This window comes from Grampus griseus (assembly GCF_964374135.1).
Source record: "Grampus griseus genome assembly, chromosome: 1".
Taxonomy (NCBI): domain Eukaryota; kingdom Metazoa; phylum Chordata; class Mammalia; order Artiodactyla; family Delphinidae; genus Grampus; species Grampus griseus.
Window position 1 is genome coordinate 143787360 of NC_139017.1, and position 27209 is coordinate 143814568.

The window sequence follows — 27209 nt, forward strand, 5'->3', positions numbered from 1 at the left end:
TTTCCTGTATTTGATATCTTGTCTCATAGTGTGGTGGTTGGAAAAGATACTTGATATGATTTCAATTTTCTTAAATTTAGTAATGCTTGATATGTGTCCCAAGATATGAGGTATTCTGGAGAATGTTCCATGAGCACTTGAGAAGAAAGTGTATTCTGTTGTTTTTGGTTGGTATGTCCTATAATTATCATTTAAGTCCATCTTGTTTATTGTGTCATTTAAACTTGTGTTTCCTTAATTTTCATTTTGGATGATCTGTCCATTGATGAAAGTGGGGTGTTAACGTCCCCTACTATGATTGTGTTACTCTCAATTTCCCCTTTAATGGCTGTTAGCATATGCCTTATGTACTGAGGTACTCCTATGTTGGGTGCATAAATACTTACAATTGTTATATCTTCTTCTTGGATTGATCCCTTGATCATTATGTAGTGTCCTTCTTTGTCTCCTGTAATAGGCTTTATTTTAAAGTGATTTTGTCTGATATGAGAATTGCTACTCCAGCTTTCTTTTGATTTCCATTTGCATGGAATATCTTTTTCTGTCCCATCATTTTCAGTCTGTATGTGTCCCTAGGTCTGAAGTCGGTCCCTTGTAGACAGCATATATATGGATCTTGTTTTTGTATCCATTCAGGCAGTCTATGTCTTTTGGTTGGAGCATTTAATCCATTTATATTTAAGGTAATTATCGATTTGTATGTTTCTATTACCATTTTCTTAATTGTTTTGTGTTTGTTATTGTAGGTATTTTCCTTCTCTTGTGATTCCTCTTAGAGAAGTTCCTTTAACGGTTGTTGTAAAGCTGGTTTCATGGTGTTGAATTCTCTTAGCTTTTGCTTTTCTGTAAAGGTTTTAATGTCTCCATCAAACCTGAATGAGATTCTTGCTGCATAGAGTAATCATGATTGTAGGTTTTTCCCTTTCATAACTTTAAATGTGTCCTGCCACATCCTCTGGCTTGCAGAGTTTCTTCTGAAAGATCAGCTTTTAACCTTATGGTGTTTCCCTTGTATGTTATTTGTTGCTTTTCCCTTGCTGCTTTTAATATATTTTCCTTGTATTTATTTTTTGATAGTTTGATTAATTTGTGTCTTGGCGTGTTTGTCCTTGGATTTATCCCGTATGGGACTCTCTGTGCTTCCTGGACTTGATTAACTATTTCCTTTCCCATACTATGGAAGTTTTCAACTATTATCTCTTCAAATATTTTCAATGTCCCTCTCTTTTACTCTTCTTTTTCTGTGACCCCTATAATTCGAATGTTGGTGCATTTAATGTTGTCCCAGAGGTCTCTGAGGCTGTCCTGAATTCTTTTCATTCTTTTTTCTTTATTCTGCTCTGCAGTAGTTTTTTCCACTATTTTATCTTCCAGGTCACTTATCCGTTCTTCTGCCTCAGTTATTCTGCTATTTTTTCCTTCAAGAACATTTTAAATTTCATTTATTGTGTTGTTCTTCATTGTTTGTTTGCTCTTTAGTTCTTCTAGGTCCTTTTAAAATGTTTCTTGTATTTTCTCCATTCTGTTTCCAACATTTTGCATCATCTTTACTATCATTATTCTGAATTCTTTTTCAGGTAGACTGCCTATTTCCTCTTAATTGTTTGGTCTGGTGGTCTTTTCCTTACTCCTTCATCTGCTGTGTATTTCTCTGTCTTCTCATTTTGCTTAACTTACTGTGTTTGGGGTTTTCTTTTCACAGGCTGCATGTTCGTAGTTCCTGTTGCTTTTGGTGTCTGCTCCCAGTGGGTAAAGTTGATTGTGTAGGCTTCCTGGTGGAGGGGACTTGTGCCTCTGATGCTGGATCTTGTCTTTCTGGTAGGCAGGACCGTGTCCAGTGGTGTGTTTTTGAGTGTCTGTGACCTTATTATGATTTTAGGCAGCCTCTCTGCTAATGTGTGGGGTTGTGTTCCTGTCTTGCTAGTTGTTTGGCTTGGGTTGTACAGCCCTGTAACTTGCTGGTCGTTTAGTAGAGTTGGGTCTTAGCATTGAGATGGAGATCTCTGGGAGAGCTCTTGCTGATTGATTTTACATGGGGCTAGGAGGTCCATGATGGGTCAGTCCTGAACTCGGCTCTCCCACCTCAGAGGCACTGGCCTGACACCCGGCTGGAGCACCAAGTCCCTGTCAGCCACACAGCTCAGAACAGGAGGGAGAAAAAATAGAAAGAGAGCAAAAAATAATACAATAAAATAAACTTATTAAAATAAAAATATATATTATTAAAGTAAAAAAATAAAACAGTAATTTTAAAAAAAAGACAACAACCAAACAAATAAACAAATCCACCAATGATAACAAGTGCTAAAAATTATACTAAAAAAACCCCGAACAGACAGAACACTAGGACAAATGGTAAAAGTAAACATATACAGACAAAATCACACAAAGAAGCGTACACCTACACACTCACAAAAAGAGAAAAAGAAAAAAAAAATGTATATTAAAAAAAAGGAAGAGAGCAACCAAATCAATAAACAAATCTACCATGGTTAATAACTCTAAATACTAAATTAAGATAAACGTAAAACCAGAAACAAATAAGACACAGAAAGCAAACCCCAAGTCTAGTTGCTCCCGATGTCCACCATCTCTATTTTGGGATGATTCATTGTCTATTCAAGTATTCCACAAATGCAGGGTACATCAAGTTTTTTGTGGAGATTTAATCCAGTGCTTCTGAGTCTGCACAAAGAACTTTCCCTTTCTCTTCTTTGTTCACACGGCTCCTGGGGTCCAGCTTTGGATTTGGCCCTGCCTGGGCATGTAGGTCACCCTCTGGCGTCTGTTCTTCACCCAGACAGGAGGGGGTTAAAGGAGCAGCTGATTATGGGGCTCTGGCTCACTCAGGCCTGTGCGGAGGGAGGGGTATGGAATGCGGGGCGCGCCTGCAGCAGCAGAGGCCAGTGTGAGGTTGCAACAACCTGAGGTGCGCCGTGTGTTCCCCCCGGGGAAGTTGTCCCTGGATCATGGTACCTTCTCAGTGTTGGGCTGCACAGGCTCCCCGGAGGGGAGGTGTGGATAATGACCTGTGCTTGCACACAAGATTTGTGGTGGCTGCAGCAGCAGCCTTAGCGTTTCATGCCCGTCTCTGGTGTCCACACTGATAGCTGCGGCTCACGCCCTTTTCTGGAGCTCATTTAGGCAGTGCTCTGAATCTCTTCTCCTCCCGCACCCCTAAGCAATGGTCTCTTGACTCTTAGGCAGTTTCCAGACTTTTTCCCAGACTCCCTCCCAGCTAGCTGTGGCGCACTAGCCCTCTTCAGGCTGTGTTCATGCAGCCAACCCCAGTCCTCTCCCTGGGGTCTGACCTCTGAAGCCCGAGCCTCAGCTCTCAGCCCCCATCCATCCCGGTGGGTGAGCAGACAAGCCTCTCTGGTGAATGCTGGTCTGCACCTATCCTCTGTGCAGGAATCTCTCTACTTTGCCCTCTGCACCTCTGTTGCTGCCCTCTCCTCCATGGCTCGAAGATATCCCCCTGCCCACCCCTCTCTCCACCAGTGAAAGGGCTTCCTAGTGTGTGGAAATTTTCCTCCCTCACAGCTCCCTCCCAGAGGTGCAAGTCCCGTCCCTATTCTTTTGTCTCTGTTTTTCCTTTTTTTCTTTTGCCCTACCCAGGTATGTTGGGAGTTTCTTGCCTTTTGGGAAGTCTGATGTCTTCTGCCAGTGTTCAGTAAGTGTTCTGTAGGAGTAGTTCCACATGTAGATGTATTTCTGATGTACTTGTGGGGAGGAAGGTGATCTCCACGTCTTACTCCTCCACCATCTCCATGTCTTACTCCTCCATGTCTTACTCCTCCATTCCTCTTGCCATGTTTTTATATTACCAGGGATTGTTGTATCTTTATCCATTGTCCTAAGGAATCTAGTTTCCTAAGAAAATATTTGACTTTCCTTCATCTCCATTTCAGGAGGTCCAGTTCAGTAAGTCTGGAAAAGGACCTGAGGATCTGTACTTTCATGCACACAGAGACTTGGCTGTAAGGTAGATATCTATATCCCTACTACAAAAATAAGGAAACAGACTCAAAGATAGAATATGTTATCCCTGATCACATGATGGGATTCCAAAAACAGATTCTCAGACTCTAAGCTCTGTACTGTCTCTTATTCTCTTATAGACCTTGGATTTACCCTAACATCTGTTTGTTAATGCTTTCATTGTGAATGACAATTTCTATAGTTTTGTGCAAGTGTGGTTTTATAGCCTGTTTAGTAGGATACAGTTTTTCAGTTCTGGGTAAATTCCCCTTCTCCTTAGTAAATAAATTGTCTGAGGTCTTGATTTCAAAGAAAACTTCTACACAGAAGTTGTACATATTGTGGGAAAATGTGTGTTGAATGGTATGTGTGCATGCATGTGTGTGTGTGTGTGTGTTATCCATGGTTACTTACTAATTGTTGGTGGACAGAAGATAAAAAGGTATGTATACCTTGTGGAAAAATTTATGGGGAAATGGGGGAGAGATTTTTTTAAGTATGATTTTTTAAAAAGAGGGAGCCAGGTACTATGGAAAGAGCACAGAACTGAGGCATACATATCTTGAATTTTAATCCTAGTTCTACTGTGTCCTGGCTGTTTGACCTTGGACACAATATCTGGCAAACAGGAGGCACTGAGTATTTTTGGATGTTTTTATTTTTATTCTTTTAAAGACCTTGTGGAATACTTACGAAATGAGTATACCATGGAGTCATGTATGCATTTGAGTGTACCACAACTTCTCAACTATGTTACAGTAACAGTCACCTACTATTTATATAGTAAATACTCTCTCTAGCTAAATATTTGCCAACCTCATCATCTAATCCAATACCTACAGAGTGACAAGTGAGCTTGTCTAAAATTCATAATGATTATAGCTACCATTTATTGAGTATTGGCTACATTTTTGATTCTGTGTAAATCCTGAAATAAAAGTCTTGCTAAATTCTCTGAAGAAGAAAGGGAGAACAAATTGGCTGATAAAAAGCCATAAAAAAGAAACTACTACACAAATATACAAATTGTAAAAACTTGGAAAATTGGAAAACAAAAAATACCTCAAAGCCTTTCCTATTCCAATCTTAGTCCAAGAGAAAATCAATCAATTAAAAAAAATAGAAATACAAACTATTAAAAGACTATTAATAATCGTACCAGAATTTATGGGATAAATTGCAAATAAGGGACTAATGAGGTTGATAACAAGATGAAAGCATAAAATGAATGGGAGAATTACATTTATCTGAGCATAAGTTTTGTAATTTGAGACCTCTCCATTATACAGTTTTATTTATTCAACTAGAATTTTAATTTTACCATGAAAAACAAAGTAACTTTTTGTTAGGTGAACTTTGAAATTGTCATATCATTCCACACACTGAATTAACTTAGGCTAGACTAAAGTCTTTAGTCTTTTTCTCTAATTTTTAAAATTGTGATAAAATACTGTAACATAAAATTTATTACCTTAATCATTTCTAAGTTACAGTACATTCATGTTATTGTGCAGCCATCAACATTATCCATCTCCAGAACTCCTTTCATCTTGTGAAACTGAAACTTTATACCCATTAAGCAATAAATCCCATTTCCTCCTCCCACCAGCCCCTGGCAATCACCATTCCATGTTCTATGTCCTTCAATTTGACTACTCTAGGTACTTCATATAAGTGGAATCATATAGTACTTATCTTTTTACCACTGGCTTATTTTATTTAGCATAGAATCCTCAAGATTCCTCCATGTTGTAGCATATATCAGAATTTTCTTCTTTTTTAAGGCTGAAAAATATTGCTTTGTATGTCTATACCATATTCTGCTTAACTGTTCCATCAGTGGACATTTGGGTGGCTTCTATACTTTAGCTACTATGAATAATACAGTTTTGAACACAGGTGTTCAAACATTTCTTCAAGATTCTGCTTTCAATTCATTCAGATATATTCCCAGAAGTGAAATTGCTGGATTTTATGGTAATTCTATTTTTAATTTTGGGGGGAGCCACCATACTGCTTTCCACAGAAGCTGTACCATTTTACATTCTTACCAACAGTGCCCAAGCGTTTCAGTATCTCCACTTCCTTGCCAACATTCATTTCCTTTTTTAAAAAATTATTTTCTGAAATTTTTACAGTAGCTATCTTAATGGGTATGAGGTGGTATGTCATTGTTTTTTGATTTGCATCTTAATGATTAGTGATGGTGAGCATCATTTCATGAGCTTACTGGCTATTTGTATAACTTCTGTGAAGAAATGCCTGTTCAACTTTTGCCCATTTTTGAATAGTGTACTTGTTATTTTTGTTACTGAGTTTTAAGAGTTCTTTACATAATCTGGATATTAATCCTTATCAGTATATGATTTGCAAATATTTTCTCCCATTCTATTGGTTACCTTTTCATTCTGTTAATTGTGTCCTTTGATGCAAAGAAGTTTAATTTTGATATAGTCAAATTTATCTATTTTTCTTTTTTTGCCTTTGATTTTCATTTCATATCCAAGAAATCATTGCCAAGTCCAATATCATGAAAACTTTCCCCATTTTTGCCTCTAAGAGTTTTCTATTTTCAGCTCTCATATTTAGGTCTTTGATCCATTTTAAGTTAACTTTTGTATGTGATATAAAGTAAGGGTCCAACTTCATCCTTCTGTTTGTGGGTATCCAGTTTTCCCAGAAATATTGTTCAAAGGACTCTTTTTCCATTGAGTGGTCTTGGCAGTCCTTTCTAAGATCATTTTACCATATTATATGAGGGTTTATTTCTGGGCTTTCTATTCTATTCCATTGGTCTATCTTTATGCCAGTATCACACTGTTTTGATTATTATAGTTTTGTAGTAAGTTTTGAAATTATGAAGTATTAGCCTTCCAATTTTATTCTTCTTTTTCAATTTTTTTTTTTTTTTGGCTATTCAAAATACCTTGAGGTCTCATTTGAATTTTAATGGTTTTTTTAAATATCATTGGGATTTTGATAGGAATTTCATTGAATCTGTAGCTTACCTTGGGTAGTATTGACATCTTAACAATATGAACACAGTCCATGAACACAAGGTATGTTTCCAATTATCTATGTCTTCTTTAATTTCTTTCAGAAATGTTTTATGGTTTTCAATGAACAAGTCACTCATTTCATTGGTTAATTCTTGATATTTTATATTTTTTGATGTTATTGTAAATGGAATATTTTTAAAAATTCCTTTTCAGATTGTTCATTGTTAGTGCATAGAAATGTAACTTATTTTTGTGTTGATTTTGCCTTCTGCTACTTTGCTGAATTTATTTATTAGTTCAAACAGGTTTTTTTTTTTTTGGTAGAATCTTTAGGGTTTTCTATAACATAAGATTATATAATCTGTGAACAGAGAAAATTTTATTTCTTCCTTTTCAATACTGATGCTTTTTATTTATTTTTCTTGCCTAATTCCTCTGGTTAAAACCTTCAGTTCTATATTTAATAGAAGTTCCAAAAGTGGACATCCTTACCTTGTTCCTGATGTTAGAGGAAAGGTTTTCCATCTTTCACCACTGAGTATGATGTTCACCGTGGGTTTTCATATATTTTACGTTGAGGCAGTTTTCCTCTATTCCTAGTTGTTGAGTGTTTTTGTCATGCAAGTATTTTGAATTTTGTTGTATAATTTTTTGCATCAGTTGAGGTGATCATTTGGTTTTTCTCCTTTCATTTTGTCAATATGATATACTATTTTGACTAATTTTTTTGTATTGAACCATCCTTTTAATCCAGGAATAAATCCCAGTTGATCATATTATATAACCCTATTAATATGCTACTGAATTCTGTTTACTAGTATTGCATTGAGGATTTTTGCATCAATCTTCATAAGGGGATATTGGTCTGCAGTTGTTGTTATTTTTTTTTTCTTGCAGTATCTTTGTCTGGTGTTGGTATTAAAACAATATTAATCATTCTTTCCTCAGTTTTGCAGAGTTTCACTTTACACATGCACTATTTAATAGAAAATTTTCAGGGTTTTTTATTTGAAGATTTCTGTAGCTCTTTTTCTTCATAGCTCCTTTCTTTCTGGACCTCAGCCTTACTTTTTCACCTTACCCTCCTGAAATCTATTATGTCTTCTCAACTCAGCCAGGCCTTTTGGGGTTTTGTTTGCATTCTCTTTTCCTCTGCCTACAATCAAAAATTTGCCTACCAGAAGCCTAGGTGATTGTAGAACTTGCCTCATTGATTTTATTGTGTCTGTTTCCTAAAATTTAAAACAATGTTATTTCACATATTTTTCTTGTTTTTCATTGTTTATTAATGTTAGGTCCTATCTTTGTTACGTCATCCTAGCTAGAATTGGAAGTTCTGTCCAATGTTTAGGTTTCTCTTACCTAGAAAATAACAGGTGAGGAAAGTTGCCACTATCTTGGCAGGGGTAATTTATGCTTATCACCAGGAAGATGTAGAGCTAATGTCACACAAAGGAGGTAGGGAAGAATATATTTGTTTACAGCATCAGTTAATCTCAGCTGGTCTAGATTGACTGAGTGCTTATCTCCAGAGCTATTGACTCTTGGTAAATAATGTAAAATCTATCAACTAAAGATATATGATGTCCTGAAACCAGGGATCTGTGTGTTGTTACAGAGCAAGAAGCAGCAGCCTGTCTTCATTGCTTAGGAATGTTAATTTTATTTAAGATTAGCACCAGATTTTGGTGGGGGCAGGGAGTAGGGGATGTCAGGGTTCAAAGGCTAAGCCTGGTCACATAGCTGGAATAGATTTATGTGAACAATTCAACATGAGACCCCTACCACAGGCAGATTTGGGGCTTCCTAGCACTGGAGGGCTCCACAAAACACAGAGATGGGCTGAGATCTGGAGACGATGCATATCCTGTGTGATGTTACCCCATGGGTAGACCTAGAAGCCTGCTTCTGGAACCCCAAAGCCCTTTCAATGCACATCCTTCGTCTGTTGTTATTGTATTATTTCCTTTGTAATAAAGCTGGTTTTTGAGTGTAAACTAAGTCTTCTGAGTCATTTCAACAAATACTTAAAGTTCTTAGTGAGTCATTTCAACAAATACTTAAAGTTCTTAGTGTATAATTTACATAGGTTGGCACCAAGAGGATCCATTAGGACTTCACTTGCTACTTCATTTCTCAATTTAAAAAACCTTTATTGAAATATTATTTACATACAGTAAAATATGCCCATTTAAATTATAGTTTGATGCTTTTTTTTTTTCTTTGCGGTACACAGGCCTCTCACTGTTGTGGCCTCTCCCATTGCGGAGCACAGGCTCCGGATGCTCAGGCTCAGCGGCCCTGGCTCACGGGTCCAGCCGCTCCGCGGCATGTGGGATCTTCCCGGACCAGGGCACGAACCCGTAACTCCTGCATCGGCAGGCGGACTCTCAACCACTGCACCACCAGGGAAGCCCTGTTTGTAGATTTTTTGATGATGGTCATTCTGACTGATGTGAGGTGATACCTCATTGTGGTATCAGATCCAGTTAATGGTTAGGAAAAATTAATTATCTCTAATCAGCAAGTCTTCTTTATCATGTACCCAGATTTGTGTTAGGTTCCAGGGAGAATAAACAAATAAAGAAAACCTAATACTTTCCCTTGAGAACCGATATTCATATTTAGGAGACATGATTTACGTACCACTTATACTGTGAGGAAGTGGTCTAAGCTGCAGACCCATACTGGAATCCATGTGAGTTATCAGTAAAGTAAGGTGTCAGACGAGGAAGGATGGGATGGGCTAATGGAAGCTTGACAGGTGAGGAAAATTCGCATTTGTAAAGGGATCTATGCAGAGAAGAAATAAAGATAACGTATTTAGAGATAGGTAAAAGAAAGCTTGAGACAACAAATGGAATATAAGATTTTAATGTTTCTAACAAAAGCTGCTTATTAAATGACAGAAATCTTAGTGATGCACATTTAGGTGGTATGCAGCCTTTGGCTAATAAAATAATGCTGCCACCAATCCTTGCACACATGTTTTGAGCATGCCTGTCAGTACATAGGTAGGAAACATTCCAGTGAGTAGAACTGCTGCTCAAAGACTATGTACCATTTTATTATATATTGAAAATATCATTCTGAAATAGTTACTAATCTACATTTCCACCAACAGATGGTATCACTATCTCAGATATTACAGGTATCAGTTTTTTTATCTTTTCCAAACTTACAGATGAAAAATAAATTTTCATAGTGATTGTATTTTACCCTTTTTATTAACAAGACTGAGTATCTTTCAGAGAAATTTTGTATTTCTTTTCTCTGAACTGCCTGTGTAGGTCTTTACTCCATGTCTCCTTTGCATTGTTGGTTTTTCCCTCATTGCTTTTTTTTTTTTAATTATGAAAGAATCACCTTTTATTTTTTTAATTTTTTTTGGCCACACCATGCAGCACATGGTATCTTAGTCCCCTGACCAGGGATTGAACCCACTGCTCCTGCATTTGAAGTGCAGAGTCTTAACCAGTGGACGGCCAGACAAGTCCCTCCCTCATTGCTTTTTAAGAACTCTTAAATTTTTAGGAATTTTTATCTCTTATACCTATTCCACATGTTTCTGACTAGTTTATAATTCAGTCTGTTGACATATTAATTATATTTTGAACATCCAGAGGGTTTTTTTTTTGACTTTTTATTTTGTAAATTATAAAATTTCCCAAGTCCTCCTTTATTTTTTCCTCCTTTTTATCCTCATTGACTTTTTAAATTTTACTACTTTATTTTCTAGAGCAGTTTTAGATTTACAGAAAAAATGTGCAGAAAGTACATAGAGTTTCCATATAACCAACCCCATTCTCCCTTCCTCACCCAGCCCCTCCAAAGGTTCCCCTACTACTAACATCTTCCATAGTGTGGTACATTTATTACAACTGATGAACCAATATTGATAGATTATTATTGAATAAAGTTTACATTAGGGTTCACGCTTCGTGTTGTAAAGTTCTCTGGGTTTTAACAAATTGTTATATAAATGAGCACAAGTAGCCTCTGTATATTGTCCCTGTGTTACTTACTTCTTTAAATCAGGCTGAGACCCATTAGCTCAAAAGCCTGCCAATGCCAAACTCAAACTTTTACACATCCAATTGTTTTAAATATATCCCTGATAAGCATACTTTTAGCTATGTAATGCCTGTCTGCTTTGTGTGTCCTGTGAAACTGCACCCAACCTCTGCTAGCCATAGGTAAGATAAACTCTGTAGCTACAGAGACCCCAAGCCACGGCTGCCCTGCAGAGCCCTCAACTCTGCACTGTTCTGTGAAGTGACATTACTAGACACGTAAGCCCTCTCTCCAACCCATCTCTCCCCTGGGAGTTCCCTTGCCCTCCTCCCCTTCTGCATGGTGTTCCCTCTGCCTCCAAATGGTCTCATACTGTGGGGACTGCCACCCGCGAAACCCTGTCAAAGTGCTGCTCAAATAAAGGCTTCTTGTGTGCTACCACCACCTCGTGGTCATATCTTTTTCCTTGATCAGCCCTGAAATCCTCAAATTTACTACATTAATACATGCATAATGCCATGTTTCTACCATTTCTGAATCATACAGAACCACTTTACCACTTTAACAATACCCTATGCTCCACGTATTCCTCCCTCCCTCTTCCTAAACCTCTAGCAACCACTGCTCTCTTCACTGTTTCCATAATTTTGCCTTTTCCAGAATGTCATATAATTGGGATCATATAGTACATAACCTCTTCAGACTGGCCTCTTTACTTAGCAATATGCATTTAACGTTCCTGCATGTCTCTTCATGGCTTGATGGCTCATTTCTTTTTATCACTGTATAATATTCCATTGTCTAAATGAACCACAGGACATATTGGTTGCTTCCAATTCGGGAGCAATTATGAATAAAGATGCTGGGAACGTTTATGTTCAGGTTTTTGTGTGGATGTAGTTTTCAACTCATTTGTGTTATACCTAGAAGCCTGATCGCTAGAACATATAGTAAGCACATATTTAGCTTTGTAAGAAACTGCCGAACTGGTTTCCTACGTGGCTTAGCATTTCGCATTCTCACCAGCAATGAATGAGAGTTTCTTTTGCTCCACATCTTTGTCAGCATTTGATGTTGTCAGTGTTTTGAATTTCAGCCATTCTAATAGGCTTTTGGTAATATCTCATTGCGTTAGTTTGCAATTCCTAATGACACATGATGTTGAGCTCCGTTTCCTGTGTTTGTTTGCCATCCATATATCTTCCGTGGTGAAGTGTCTGCTCAGATGTTCTATCCATTTTTATATTGGGTTTTTTTTATTGTTAAGTTCTGAGAAACTTTGTATTTAGTAGTCCCCATCCCCAACCGTGGTTTTGCTTTCTGCAGTGTCAGTTACCCAAGATCAACCATTGTCTGAAAAAATTAAATGGAAAATTCCAGAAATAATTCATAATTTTTAAATTGGGAGCCATTCTGAGTAGGTTGATGAACTCTCATGCTGTCCTGCTCTGTCCCACCCAGGATGTGAATCATTCCTTCATCTAGGGTATCCCACTCCTTAGTTACTTAGTAGACATCTTGGTTATCAGAACGACTGTCACAGTATTTCACTGCTTGTGTTCAAGTAACCCTTATTTTACTTAATAATGACCCCAATGCACAAAAGTAGAAATGTTGGCAATTTGGACGTTCCCTTACTGTGGCTAATTTATAAATTAAACTCTGTCATAGGTATGTATGTATAGGAGAAAACATAGTATATATAGGGTTCAGTACTATCTGTGGATTCAGGAATCCACTGGGTTCCTGGAATGTATCCTTTGCAGATAAGGGGGGACTACTGTATTTTGGATACAAACCCTTTATCTGATATATCTTTTGTAAATATTTTTTCTCAGCCTGTAACTTATCTTTCCTTTCTCATAACAAAAGCTTTTGCAGATTAAAAAAAAAAGCTTTTCCAGACCAGACTATTTTTATTTTAATGAATTAAAAATTTAATTTAATGAATTAATGCTTTATCTGTTATACCTTTTATTGACCTTTATAATTCAATTTATTTACTTATTTTTCTGTTGCATAATTCAATATTTCTTCTATTCATGGTTTCCAGCTGGTGTGTTTGCTTAGAAAGAGTTTTCTAGGCCATGTTCCAAGTTATACAGCTGCTTTTTCTATTTATTTTATATTTGCAAATTAATCTATGCAAAATGATTTCTATTATAAGGATTTAGACAGAAATCTAAATTTTTTTTCCAAAAAATACCCAGTTGTCCTTCCATTTATTAAATAATCTATCTTTCTGTACTGATACCAAATTGCATCTTTGTCATAAATTAAATTCCTCTATGTATTTAAAATTATAAACTGTTTCATTGAGCTCTCTTCTCATGAGCCAAATTCAGATTTTTCAAAAATGATAATATTTATACATTTTTCTGTCTTGTAGAACTATTCCATGCTCAGTACCTTTTTTAAAAAAATATTTTTTCTTTAAAAGTCTATAGAAAACAAAACAAACAAAACATGTTTTGTTTTATGAAATAGTTCAAAGATATTTTTATTTGATGACCTCAAATTTCCACACTGAGTTACCCTTGCTTTACAGTTGTTCTTAATAGAAAATGCTCTAATATTTTCCATTATATCTTTGAGAATAATTTTTCATTTTTTTTCTTTGTTTCCTGTAAGATTGCTATAAACCTGAAAATTTATGAAAATATGTATTATGTAACCTTAAAATGTATCAAATTATATATCCAGCTAGATATAAAAATGAGTAGAAAATAATGAAATTATCGTTATTATTTTATAATAGATATAAAGGTAACTGTGGTAATTAGCTTGTAATCATTCTATTTTATTTGTTACCTAATGCACTTAAAACACATTCAAAATAATCAGTGTTTTGGATCCATATTAAAGTTTAATTGTTTAAGGGAATAAAAGTAACTTCATTGGCAGTGTTCAAATAGCTCAAATTATTTTCAAATATTATTATACAAACATATCATAAAATGGGGATCAAACAGTATACACCTAAAATAGTATTCCACATACAAAATAAGTTTTAATATTTTATATGTTAATTGATTAATCAATCAATTAATTAGTTGACACATTGGTACTAAGACTCTCCTGGCCTCAAGGATGAGAAAACCTAAATTTATTTGGTGGTGTTTTTCAAGTGGCGATATAACAGGAGGCATTGGGAGAGACAAGAAGGCCTTAATGTGGGGGAAACAGAGAGTCCTAGAGTTTCAACTATGTCTGCATCCTCCCCTCAATGAGTGAGGCGGGGACAAAAATGTGAAGGTCTGGCATGTGTCCTATTCCCACACCTTATTCTAGTCAGGAACTAAATGTCTACTTTGAGAATTTCTGACTCTCTAAACTGAAAGAACATCTGTGGTAGCCCAGTTGTATCAGAAAGGCAAAACAATAAATGAATTATTTTAACATGGGGACACCCGTAGGAGCAGGCAGTGGTGGTTTAAGACATCTGCTGGTAATACCCAAGAGAGTTGAGAGGTGTTGTGTGGGACATAAAAATTTTATAAGAGCATATAGTGAATAAGAGAAGTAATAAAATTAAACATTTATTTGGTGAGAACTTTCTATACTTGAAGACAGATGATAATTATCCAATTCAAAAAGCACTATCAAGCTTAAGCTAGAAAAAGAAACATAAATTCTTACATAGATTCATTACAACTAAAGTGCAATAAATCTTAAAAGCTGTCTGAGAGAAAGGATGTTTATCAATGAAGGAACAGCTATCAGAGTGGTAGCAGTTTTCTTAACAGCAGCAATGGAAACCGTATATCATATTTCTTAAGGGAAACAGACTGATGAACTACAATTCTGGTAAAGTACAAAATTAAGGCGTCTTCAGGAAAAATAAGAGAATTCACCCTTAAACAAAGGAAGCTTAAAGGAAGCTTAAAATTGATATAGGAACAAAGGAAGCTTAAAATTGATATATTCTCAAAAAATTAATCATGACTGATCAGTAAAAAAGTGTTTTATTAAATGAGGTAATGTTAGTAAATTGGACAGTTTTATGTAAAAACAAAAAAGGATATTTACCAAATTTTGCTCAAGAAAATATAGAAAACCATTTAATGTCAATGTCCAATTGAGTTTGTAAAAGGGAAAAATACTTGTTGAATAACTATCCCAAAACAACTCAGAATCTAGATTTATTGTTGCACTTTTCAAAATTTTACAGTTTTCACGCTTTGTGAGGAACTCAAGAGTATAAATAAAAGTAGGAAGGATTTTAGATGATATCACATTGACTATATAATTCTGATATCACAATCTGACAAATGAATTCTTAAAAAAGATAAATTTCTCTATGGGTGTAAAATTAAAGCTATTAAATAAAATATTATTAAACCAAATTCAAAAACTTGTTTAAAGTAATATTTAACAATTACTACATTACACTAATCTTCAAATTGCTAAACTTCATTGCTAAAAAAATTGATTTAATACCTTATATTAACAATCCTAATTAGAAAAAAAAGGTTCAATTTTTTTTTTTTTTTTTTGCAGTACGCGGGCCTCTCCCTGTTGTGGCCTCTCCCGTTGCAGAGCACAGGCTCCGGACGCGCAGGCTCAGCGGCCATGGCTCACGGGCCCAGCCTCTCTGCGGCATGTGGGATCTTCCCGGACCGGGGCATGAATCCGTGTCCCCTGCATCAGCAGGCGGACTCTCAACCACTGCGGCACCAGGGAAGACCCTAAAAGCTTCAATTTATATTAAAGATTTTTTATATATTCAGCCTCCATTATATTTTCTCTTCTTCTTCCCCTTGTTCATTCCGCTTCCATATTCCTTATTCTTATGCATCCTCCTTCTCTCCCTCTCCCTCAGTTGTGTCTTGGCAATTCTTCAGCCTTTGCACATCGACATTGATTTGTGTCAATCTGTCAATTTATGGAAAAAAAAACTATTGGGATATTGGAACTATCCTGAAATTATAATTTATCGGGGGAGAAAGATTTGAAACTTTTAAAGAAATGATTCTTCCCATTTACGAACATGGTATATCATTTTTCATTTACTTAAAATTTGCACGCTTAGAATATTGCCATGCACATTGTAAGTGCTCCTTGTGTTTTAGCAATTATTGCAATCTTAGCGGTATCTGAACTTGTCTTTACTTTCCTCCCTACTCTGTTATTGGATGACGTGTGTCCAAATGTGAGCACTATTCCTCTATCATGCAAATTTTGGACACTTTTACTTTCCTCATTTAAATAATTCTGTATTTTAAAGTATTTCAGTATGAATCTGTAATACTGCATAATTACAAAGAAATAAATTTAAAATGTTTACATGAATAAAGAAATATATTTTGTTCCTTAACACATAAAGGTTTACCATACATCCAAGTCATATTTTCTCCTTCAATGAGTTGTATGGTATGTGGCTTTCTACTCTGGGGGAAAAAATCTAAGAAACTCATTTGGAAGAAATAAATTAATAACTTAGTAAACTTTTATTTTTCTCTGAGTCCATAGATTACAATCCCCCACCAAAAGTGTGAGAGAGCATAGTCTAGATGGAGCAGAATTCCCCACAATGAGATCCTACATAATCTGTTAAAGTGAAATATAATCCTTTAAGGGATACAGAGAAAACATCTTTTTTTAAAAAAGCCCTACCCATACAGACGGCCAAAAGACACATGAAAAAATGCTTAACGTCACTAATCATTAGAGAAATGTAAATCAAAATTATAATGGAGTATCACCTCACACAAGTCAGAATGGGCGTCATCAAAAAATCTACAAACAATTAATGCTGGAGAGGGTGTGGAGAAAACAGGACCCTCCTACACTGTTGGTGGGAAGGTAAATTGGTAAAACCATTATGGAGAACAGTATGGAGATTCCTTAAAAAACTAAATATAGAACTACCATATGATCCAGTAGTCCCACTCCTGGGATTATATCTAGAGAAAACCATAATTTGAAAAACTACATGCACCCAAAGGTCATGGCAGCACTATTTATAATAGCCAAGACATGGAAGCAACCTAAATGTCTATCGACAGAAGAGTGGATAAAGAAGATGTGGTACATATATACAATGGAATATTACTCAGCCATAAAAAATAATGAAATAATGCCTTTATCAGCAACTTGGATGGACTTGGAGATTGTCATACTGAGTGAAGTAAGTCAGACAGAAAGACAAATATCCTATGATGTCGCTTATATATGGAATCTAAAAAAGTGGTACAAATGAACTTATTTACAAAACAGAAATAGAGTCACAGATGTAGAAAACAAACTTATGGTTACTGGGGGAAAGAGGGGTTAGGGATACATTGGGAGATTGGGATTGACATATACACACTGCTATATATAAAATAGATAACTAATAAGGACCTACTGTATAGCACAGGGAATTCTACTCAATACTCTATAATGACCTATACGAGAAAAGAATCTAAAAAAGAGTGGATACAATTATATGTATAACTGATTCACTTTGTTGTACACCTGAAACTAATACAAAATCATAAATCAGCTATACTCCAATAAAATTTTAAAAAATAAAAATAAAAAAGCTCTACCCAGAAATAAATTTTTGAGTTTTAAAGGGATGAAAAGAGAAATATATCAGATGTCAGGGTCAGTGTGGATTTTTTCAGTCGAAATAAAAATGGTTGGTGGTTGGCCTGAGGTTAAGAGAAAAGGCAAGAGTAATGATCACACATATTTTTTAGAGAAGACTTTATTTGCCTGTGCAAATCAATCAGTCTACATTATTTGATTAGGCACTTAGTGAGTGCAGAGATCTTTATTAAGGACTGAGCCTGATGGAATATCCCTTTTTTAATTGGTCTCTTCTTTATTTTCTTGAAATTTCTATCTTAATCCTATTTAAAGAGAATCAAATAAAAGGGAAATTTTGGGAGTCTCTGGAAAGATACTAAAAAGGTAAGGCAGTCCTATAGGTAGTATTTGGAAGGAATGTTAAGAACCCATTGATACCTAGAAAGCTAGGAACTCATCATGTACATATATGAATTCAATACACAGTGACTCCTGGTTCATACTCTCACCTTTTGGTTACTGTCTTCCTTCACAGAGCAGTTCACAGTGAATGGCATTCAGGGGCCAATCTTGGCTCCATTAGGTGGAAAAGCTGAGTTCAGTAGCCAGCTGTCCCCACCACAGAGTGCAGAACACATGGAAATACGCTGGTTCTAGAACCACTACACAAAACCTGTTCACCTGTACTGAAATGGTAAAGACTTGTATGGAGAAACCATCTCCAAGTATGTGGAGTGGACAGAGCTCCTGAAAGAAGTCACTGGAGAGGGTAAGGTGACCCTCAGGTTCCTTAATGTGAATGCTGCTGCTGATGGGTGGTACCACTGTTTCTTCAAAGATGGTGATTTCTGTGATGAGGCCATCAGAGAAGTGAAGGTCACAGGTAAGGATGGATCCCTCTGAGGCTTCTATGCATCCACAATTCTCAATCCATCTGAGGCTGAGTATTAGGAATATTCTTAGTGTTCCTGACCATTTCATATTACAGGGTTTGCTTAGCAAGTTCAAATTCATGCATTTAGTCTTTAAATGGGGAAGAGTGTTGGATTAAGAATGCAAATTGTGTCTGTGCACATATTACCTTTATCGGCAAGAACTGTCTGTTTTCCCAGGTCCATGTGCACTGTTAGATCTTTAAAGTATCAACAGAATCCTTTCAGGATTTGGTACTATATTTTTCAATTATTTTTGACAACACTTTAGTAAAACTTGACTCTATAAACCACCTAAATCTTTACAACTGTCTCCTTAATGATCATTCTTGTTCCCATTTCTCCCTGACTCAATTTGCTGACTACGTAGTTCTTAAATATAGTTCAGAAAGCCTTCATCTGTAATCTTCTGTGTCCTCCAATATCACCTCAGTCATGGTTTTCTGAATAACAAAGAAATGGTGGCAAGATGGAGGACTTGAAGTAAACTGAAAGGCTTCCAAATGTGAGGGCACAAGGGTAGGGACCTAGGCCCATTCACATTTAACATTTTCATTAGTTATTGTGACGTTCATCTGTATTACCTAGAGCTAAGCTATTCAATATGATAGCCACTAGCCACATGTGGCTACTTACATTTATATTTAAATTAAATAAAATTAAAATTAGGCAAAATTTAAAGTAAAAAATTAAATAAATTGAAAATTTAGTTCTTTACTCTCACTGACCACATCTTGATCTTAGCCAAAAAGCCAATAAGGGATCACTGACCACATCTTAGGTGCTAAAGTCTCACATTGCAAAAAGCTACTGAATGGACAGCACAGATATGGAATATTTCCATCACTGCAGAAACTTTTATCAGACAGAGCTGCTCTAGAGGAACTCTTTAAATCTCTACTCATTCTTTCTTTGCCCACGCATTAGGCAATTCTTAACATCCCCAGCAATGTCCTAAAAATTTTCAAAAACTTGTTTATTTTCTCTAAACTGATATCTACTGCTTTATTTTGATAATAGTAGTGTGTTACCAGTTTTATTCAAAGAGCACATAAATTAAAGTTTCAATTAAAGTCGCAAACTTGCCTTTATGCTATTTACTGCTTATTAATAAATTATGGTAGCTCATATGTGACTAACGATGAAGATACAAGAAAAAATGTTACACTATAAATTCTATGAGGACTGAGATCTTGATTGTTTTTGTTCATCATTACGTCCATGGACCTAGCCCAGTCTCCTAGATTTAGTAAATAATCAATAAATATTTTTGACTAAGTGAATAAATGAAACAAAAAGGCATTTCCTCTCCTGACTTTTTAGGACCAGGTTGTTAATTTGGATATCATACCCCTTCAGTCTGGCTTAGCCTTTTTCCCTTTTGATTAGCTTGTAGAAGCAATCAGAGCCCCACAGCGCTTGACTATCAGTGTATCTAAGGGCATAAGGTTTAAAGTAGAAGAAGGGGACTTTTCTTTCTCTCTTACGTTTCCCCATCCCTTCACCTAAATATTGTTTTCCCCTTTCTTTCCAACCAGCTACAAGCCTGGAAACGCAGATTCTTGTGCATCCTCCTAATACCAAAGGTCTTTTAGTGGAGTGTAATTCAAGAGGTTGGTTCCTGCAACCTCAAATGGAATGGAGAGACAGCAGAGGAGAGATCATTCTACCTTCATCAAAATTTCACTCACAGCATACTGACAAATCGTTCAATCTGAAGATGACCCTTCTTCTAAGATGGAGCTCCTATGGGAATGTCACTTGCTACCTTCGAAACCTGTAACTGGTCAAGAGGAAGGAACAAGCATTGTCCTATCAGGTGAGATCTGTGTGTTTGTTCTTCAGATGATGGCCATTGTCATCAAATTTATAAACTAAAGAGAAAAATTAATACACTTTCTTCACTTGGTTTTCAGGATATTATGTTCTCTTGGCTTTGTTCACCATCTTGCTTGTCTTCTTTCTTATTCTCTTCTGCTACTTCATCTTTTTCGCTCCGCCTTCTTGATATATGAGTTTCCCAGGGCATAGTCTTTGAGTTTTTTTTTCTCTATTGTGACTTAATTCTATCTCAAGGCTTTACATAAAACCAATATGATAAGAATTCCTCGAGTGATATCTTCTACCCAGACCTCTCTCCCAAACTCTAGTCTCATCTCTAAACTCAGCATCTCAGTGTGGAAGTCTAGTAAATATCCTCAACCACACAGATCAAAAACTAAACTCTTAATCAGCTGTCAACTTGTGTGATGTACTGCCTTCCCAGTCACACTTCTTACTTTTATTTTCTCAGAAAAAAATCCTTGAAGTCATCCTTGACTGCCATCTTTCTCTTATATTCTACATCACACGTGTCGAGAGATAATACTAGCTTTACCTTTAAAATATACCCAGAGTCTCACCACTTCTTACCACCTTTGCTGCCCTCCAAGTCTGAGACACCATCACCCATGGTCTGAACATTGGCAATAGCAACTGAAAAGTTCTCCCTACTACTTCTCTTGTCCACTATGGTATATTCTCAACACATGGATAGGAGGATCCATTTAAAACATGAGATATATGTCACCCTCTGTTCAAGACCCTGCAATTGTTCCCCATTTTATTCAAAGTAAAATGCCCCACCAATGTCCTGCACTATCTCTGCCCCTGTTACCTATCTGACCTCATCCCCTAATGTTCTCTATGTCTCCTCTAGTCTAGTCACACAGAACTCCTTGCTGTTCCCCAACCGTGACAGAACTGCTCCTGCCTGGGGTCTTTGCTCCAGTTGTTCCCTCTTCCCAGAATGTTATAATTCCAATAAATTACCTATCTCCTTCAAATCTATACTCAAGTCTCACCTTGTAAGTAAGGACCACTTTGACAAACCAACTTGGAAAAATGCAACCTTTACCACCCCCTCCACCTGGTATTTTCTATCACCTTACCCTCTTTTAATTTTTCTTTTTTATATAGTAGTATCACCTTTTTTTTTTTTTTTTTTTTTGCGGTACGCAGGCCTCTCACTGTTGTGGCCTCTCCCGTTGCGGAGAACAGGCTCCGGACGAGTAGGCTCAGCGGCCATGGCTCATGGGCCCAGCTGCTCTGCGGCATGTGGGATCTTCCCGGACCGGGGCACGAACCCATGTCTCCTGCATCGGCAGGCGGACTCTCAACCACTGCGCTACCAGGGAAGCCCGTAGTATCACCTTTTAACCTGCTATGTAACTTATTTATTATGTTGATTGTCACTTATCTATCTCCCTTTCTAAAACATGAAGATAGAGATCTTTGTTGTAATATACCCCAGTTTCTTCAAATATTGCATGGCACATAGTAGGTAAGCAATAAATAATCAATACTTGAATGATTGAAATAAAATAAAATGAGTGCCTTGGAAACTGCTGAGTAAATGTACATGTATTAGTATTTGTATATGTCTGTGAAATTCATGTTGGACAGATGCTGAGAGGGGTATCCCAATTCAAGATTATTATAATAAGAATAAGTTCCCAACAGGTTTAGCAGTTTACTACTTTTAGAACATTTTTGTGTTTATTTCTCTGGGCAGAAAGACATCAGATTCCCAAACAAAATGATAGGTGTCTATGCCCAGTATGTGCAAACCAGCAAACTAAAGCAGGTGCTTGTTCGCACGAATAGGAAAGGAGGAAAGCTTATGTAAACGTATGTCTCAATGTATTCAAGAAGAATAATGCCAGACCCAGTGAATACATTGGAGAATTCAGAACTGCGCATATATTGGTTGCTTAGACAAAAGGACTGAAGGACTGAGTTGGTCTGAGGCTTAGTAGGAAGAACCCAGCTCTGCCTTAGGGAGAACATGAGACAGAATGGATGGGAAGAATTGGGGTGAGAAGCCTTCATTCACCTTTGCTCCAGTCTCAAACTAATCACACTGGGCTCAGTCCCACTCTGGACCCTTTGTCACTTTTCACTCACCCAATTATAACTACCTCCCCAAACTGGCTTAGGTCTAATATCCCACTGTCATGAGGTCTTGAATGCTTTAGATGAATCTATTTCCGATAAACTGTATTTATCGGAAACATTGTATTCTGCTACAATGTATACATTGTATTCCATGGAATACAATTTGGATACAGATTCTGGTCATAATTCTGGTTCTGCTGCTGACATTTATCATGGTGCCCAGTGTCGATTTATATTACAGATTACAAGGTAAGTGGGTTTGAAGGGCAGGAGATATAAAGTGGGGGTGGGAGAGCTAAAGCTGCCTGACCCTTGATTCCCAAGCCCATCTACCTCAGGAAGTTCTAAACTCTCGGGACAAATGTTAGACATACGCCCTTCATCATTCCTTGGTCCTAGATATTCTTTAGCCATGGAGCTTCTGACAATGCTGTTTATCTGAAAGCCTGGGCTTTCTTGTACCTCAGTCAAATTGAAATCCTTTTTTTTCCCGTATGGTGATAGCTTTCCCAACAAACTGGGAGAGCTTTTTAACATTTAGCATTTAACATGTAACACAGTTTACACATATTTCTTACTTGACTCCTTAAATGGTCCAGGGGCAGGAAATAAAGTGCTAATTATACAGGGCAGAAACAGCGAGCAGAGGTCACTTAATAGTCCACAGCATCAGGAAAATAGAACAGGCAGGGAGAGTTACACCAGGTGGCCTACCCTTCCTAGGGAGAAAGTTTTCATCCATCTCAACTATGTTGTATTGGGGGAAATGGACTTGGAGGATTTGGGGGAAAATTTTAAGACACAAAATAACTGTTTGATTTGAGGGTGTGCTCACTTTTAAAAGCTTCAAATGCACGGATCCTTTCTGGTATAGCTCTATCTTTCAAGACTACATTCTTCTGAGGTCTCTTTCTGCCTGAAAACCTGGACTTCCACAAAGACTCTCTCTTTGGTAGGTCAATGTTCTGCATGTTCTCCAGGAGCACAGCTGACAGGAGCCACAGTTCACAGTCTCTTGTATGTTCCAGAGCAGGTACCAAATACTATCTGCTTATTACCTGACACACAGGTGAGCAAGACCCCTCCCGGGTCCCTTGGTGTATGGTGCTGTGTCCCACAAATCCTATAGAGGTACTTCTGTTTATGCATGGATGCCACATTTTTGTTGTTGATGGGGAGATAAAAATGAGGGTTATCTTATGCCACCATGATGCTCATGAGCCTTTGTATCCCATATTTTAAACACTAAGTTAGACTGTGTATAGTACTCCCCAGCAGAGGACTGGGCACGACCTGTGGTAGTAAGCACCCCCGTCATAGACTATTTTCATGGAAAGACTATATAGCCAAGGGACACCACGACGTGTGCTAAATAAGATTTTAAACAAAATGCTGTCTAACCAGCCTTCCATTGATGAAATTCTTACTTTCAGAGCTCTTATGATCTCTTAGGCAGTTGAGACGTCTCCAGACCTATCCTACTCCAGCCTATTTTGAACCCAGACAACACAAGGACTAGTGCATAACTTTATCTCATCCTCCAAATGAGACACGTTGATTGATGGACTAGATAGAGAAAAAGAAAGATAAGTTGCTTTTCTCTGGGTCTGTTTAGGCTCAGCCCCAAACTGGTCCCATCCTAGAAACAGCTCTGCTTATCGTCCCAGTGACACACAGCTTTAGACCTAAGCCTTTAGATCCTTGGGATCCTCTAGTCCTAAGCCTTAGCCATAGTTTTTTCCCTTGGTCCTATTCTAAATAAATACAAAGGGATGGCATTAAAATATATCTCTTGCTTTCTTGGTGCATTTCCCCCAGTGCAAAGTGTCTCCACACCAATAACTGATGATTATCTCTTTCTTCCTTCAGATTGCTCCTGCAATGTGATACCTCCTTGGTCAGTGGGCACACCGGTAGTCTTGACTTCAATACGTGTGAGTGTCTTCCTCATTATCTATTTGCATCACAAAAAAAGAGGCATGTGGGACCAGAAAGATGAGAACTTCATGAAAGTATCTCCTTTCCCAAGTGTTTAGTAGCTGGCAAAACATTTAGCTGAAGAAGAGTAACAGGCTATTTATCAGAAAGCCTGGGCTTCTTGTACCTCAAATATTTGTTTGAATTGCATGAACAATAAACTTTTGGATCTCATGTCATTGAGTTTGGATTCCAGCCTCCAAATTTATGGGCTTAATGATACAAACTGATGATGCTTCTCCTCCATAGCAAAAGAACATATTTCTTTCAGTGTAATAGCTCTATTTTTGCCAAAAATCCAGCCATCATTTCACTTAATAAAATATGCCAATTCTTCCTGTACTTTAATCTTAGAGGAGATAATAATTCAGTATATCTTAAACTTTTGGGGTCATAGACTATTTTAGAGACTGATGCAAAGTAAAAAAGTCCTCTTCTCAAAATAATTCATACGTCCACAGATATTTCGCTTAAGTTTATGGTCTGTATGGACAACTGAAACTGATCCTTGTCCTCTTTGACTCTTTTTTTTTTTTTTTTTTTTGCGGTATGCGGGCCTCTCACTGTTGTGGTCTCTCCCGTTGCGGAGCACAGGCTCCGGAAGCGCAGGCTCAGCGGCCATGGCTCACGGGCCCAGCCGCTCCGCGGCATGTGGGATCTTCCCGGACCGGGTCACGAACCCGTGTCCTCTGCATTGGCAGGCGGACTCTCTGACTCTCTTTAAGGGTGAAATTGAAAAGGCAATTGTGAAAGTTTGAGGATAGCTGAACCCAACATATTGTAAAATGTGTCATCAGCTCTATCTTTGAGGTCCCCATGGAAATTATGTATACATGTCAATGATCAGCAAGGTAAGGTAATTTTTTTATTATAGCTGGAGCTGTAGCTATAGCCAAAAATCACAATGCAGAAGTCACAAAGTAGCGCTGAACAATTCAGAGGATTTCATTTATTAATTTTCTCCTATGAAATAAAGACAAAATACCCTAAACCAGACCAGACTGAAAGTGTTTTTGTAGTTTACTCTAAGAAAGTCCATACCTGAGTCTTGCTTATTAACCATGTTAGCAGACTAAATGCCGTATCCATCAGTGCTGGAGGAAAGAAGCAAGATGCTATGATAATAGCTAGTATATATTAAATATTTATTATGTGCAGTATGCATTTTATAAGATTAATATATTTAATTTTCAGTGAATTAGATTTTATCTGTGATAAAATCTGGTACACAAAGAAGTTGAATAGCTATTCACACCGTTAAATGATGGTGGTGCCAGGACCCCAGCCAGGCACTTAGACTCCTTAGTCCTCTGTTTCAACAGCTGTAGTGTACTGTTCCTCTATGAAAAGACTAAAAATAAAGTAAAAAAGAAAGAGATATTTAGTCATAGCAGCCTTGTGAAAGAGAATTTATCATTACAGGGAAATATAGCCTGGGCATTTAGCGATTTATGAGGCTTCCATTAGATATAACTGAAAGCCCCAAGAATAGGCTGCAGGTCACTGTCATTGTTGAAGCAGAACCGGAATCCTTAAGAATCTGGGGGGCTTCCCTGGTGGCGCAGTGATTGAGACCCCGTGCCCCGGTCCGGGAAGATCCCACATGCCGTGGAACGGCTGGGCCCGTGAGCCATGGCCGCTGAGCCTGTGCGGCTGGAGCCTGTGCTCCGCAACGGGAGAGGCCACAACAGTGAGAGGCCCGCGTACCAAAAAAAAAAAAAAAAAGAATGAATCTGCGAATTAAAATTTTATTTTTCCTTGCTCTACCTTGAGGACCTAAAGTTGAGTCATTGATCACAGAAGCCTCCACCCACACTGCTCACGACTCCTGGTAATTACGCAGGTAACACACATCCACTAACCTCTTTTATAATTGCTACTGAACTTTCTTCTCTTTACCTAAAATGGACTTTCCCCTGAAGGTACTGCTTCCTCTACAACTATCTCATTTAGCAACCTTCTTCCCTATTTAGGCAGCTTGCTGTTTGCTGTGCCTTTCTGGACTGATTTTCCTTCTTGAGGCTTATCAATTCAGAAACCTCTTATCAATTCATTTAACAAATATGAATTGCCAGGGAATTCCACGAGCATTGTACATTTTAATTCTGCAAGAGATGCAGAAGACACTCAATCTGCAAGAGATGTATACCGTTTATTTCCAAGAACCAGTGCCAGGCTAGAGTCAGACTTCTTGGCAATACTATTACCTGTGTGAACTTGGGAAAGTTATTTTAAGTCTCTGAACTGCAGTTTCCTCATCTTTAAAATATTGATGATGATGCCTACTTCATAAGGTTATTTTAGGTTAAATTAGTCAATATATCAAAGTCATTTGGCCTGGCTTCGCACATAGTACAAACACTAATGTATGATATTATTGTTACTATCATTACTATTAGCATAATCTAGGGAGTCTGTCTCAATTCCCTCTCTGGTGTCTTATCTGCTACATGTGTTTGTCATCATCCTTCTCCCCTTTTCTCCTAAGCTTATGGCATGTCTTTCTTCACTCGCACCCCACCATCATCTTAACTTTCCTTCTAAGCATGGACAGCTCTAGCCATGCTTAGAAGCTATGCTTCCTAGCCATGTAGGAAGGAAAGAAAATTAAAAACTCAGCTTAGATTTAAACACACACACACACACACACAATCCTCTGAATAAATACTCTTAGCATCTTTGTACTATCTTCCAAGTTTTTCTTTCAATTTTGTTTTAAATTATTTTCTATCTTTTATGAGAAGAGGTTTGAAGTTCTCCTAAATGTTAATGTGAGAAAAATAGAGGTATGTGACCAAGAGAGAGACTTACAGACTCTCCACTCTCTGATCCTTATGCACACACTCCCAGGGCA

At 37.3% G+C, this 27209-nt stretch overlaps 1 protein-coding gene across 1 annotated transcript in view; it reads left to right on the top strand.

Moving 5' to 3' along the window:
* LOC309831147 (selection and upkeep of intraepithelial T-cells protein 1-like) overlaps positions 1-20320 on the top strand; it is a gene marked incomplete at both ends in the record, with an annotated part of 41415 nt that extends 21095 nt beyond the window's left edge. The window contains 5 exon segments of the mRNA XM_082668134.1: positions 18046-18164; positions 18168-18197; positions 18201-18393; positions 19981-20214; positions 20217-20320. Of these exon segments, the coding sequence (XP_082524260.1) occupies positions 18046-18164; positions 18168-18197; positions 18201-18393; positions 19981-20214; positions 20217-20320 (680 nt within the window).
* Positions 20321-27209: the final 6889 nt, after the last annotated feature.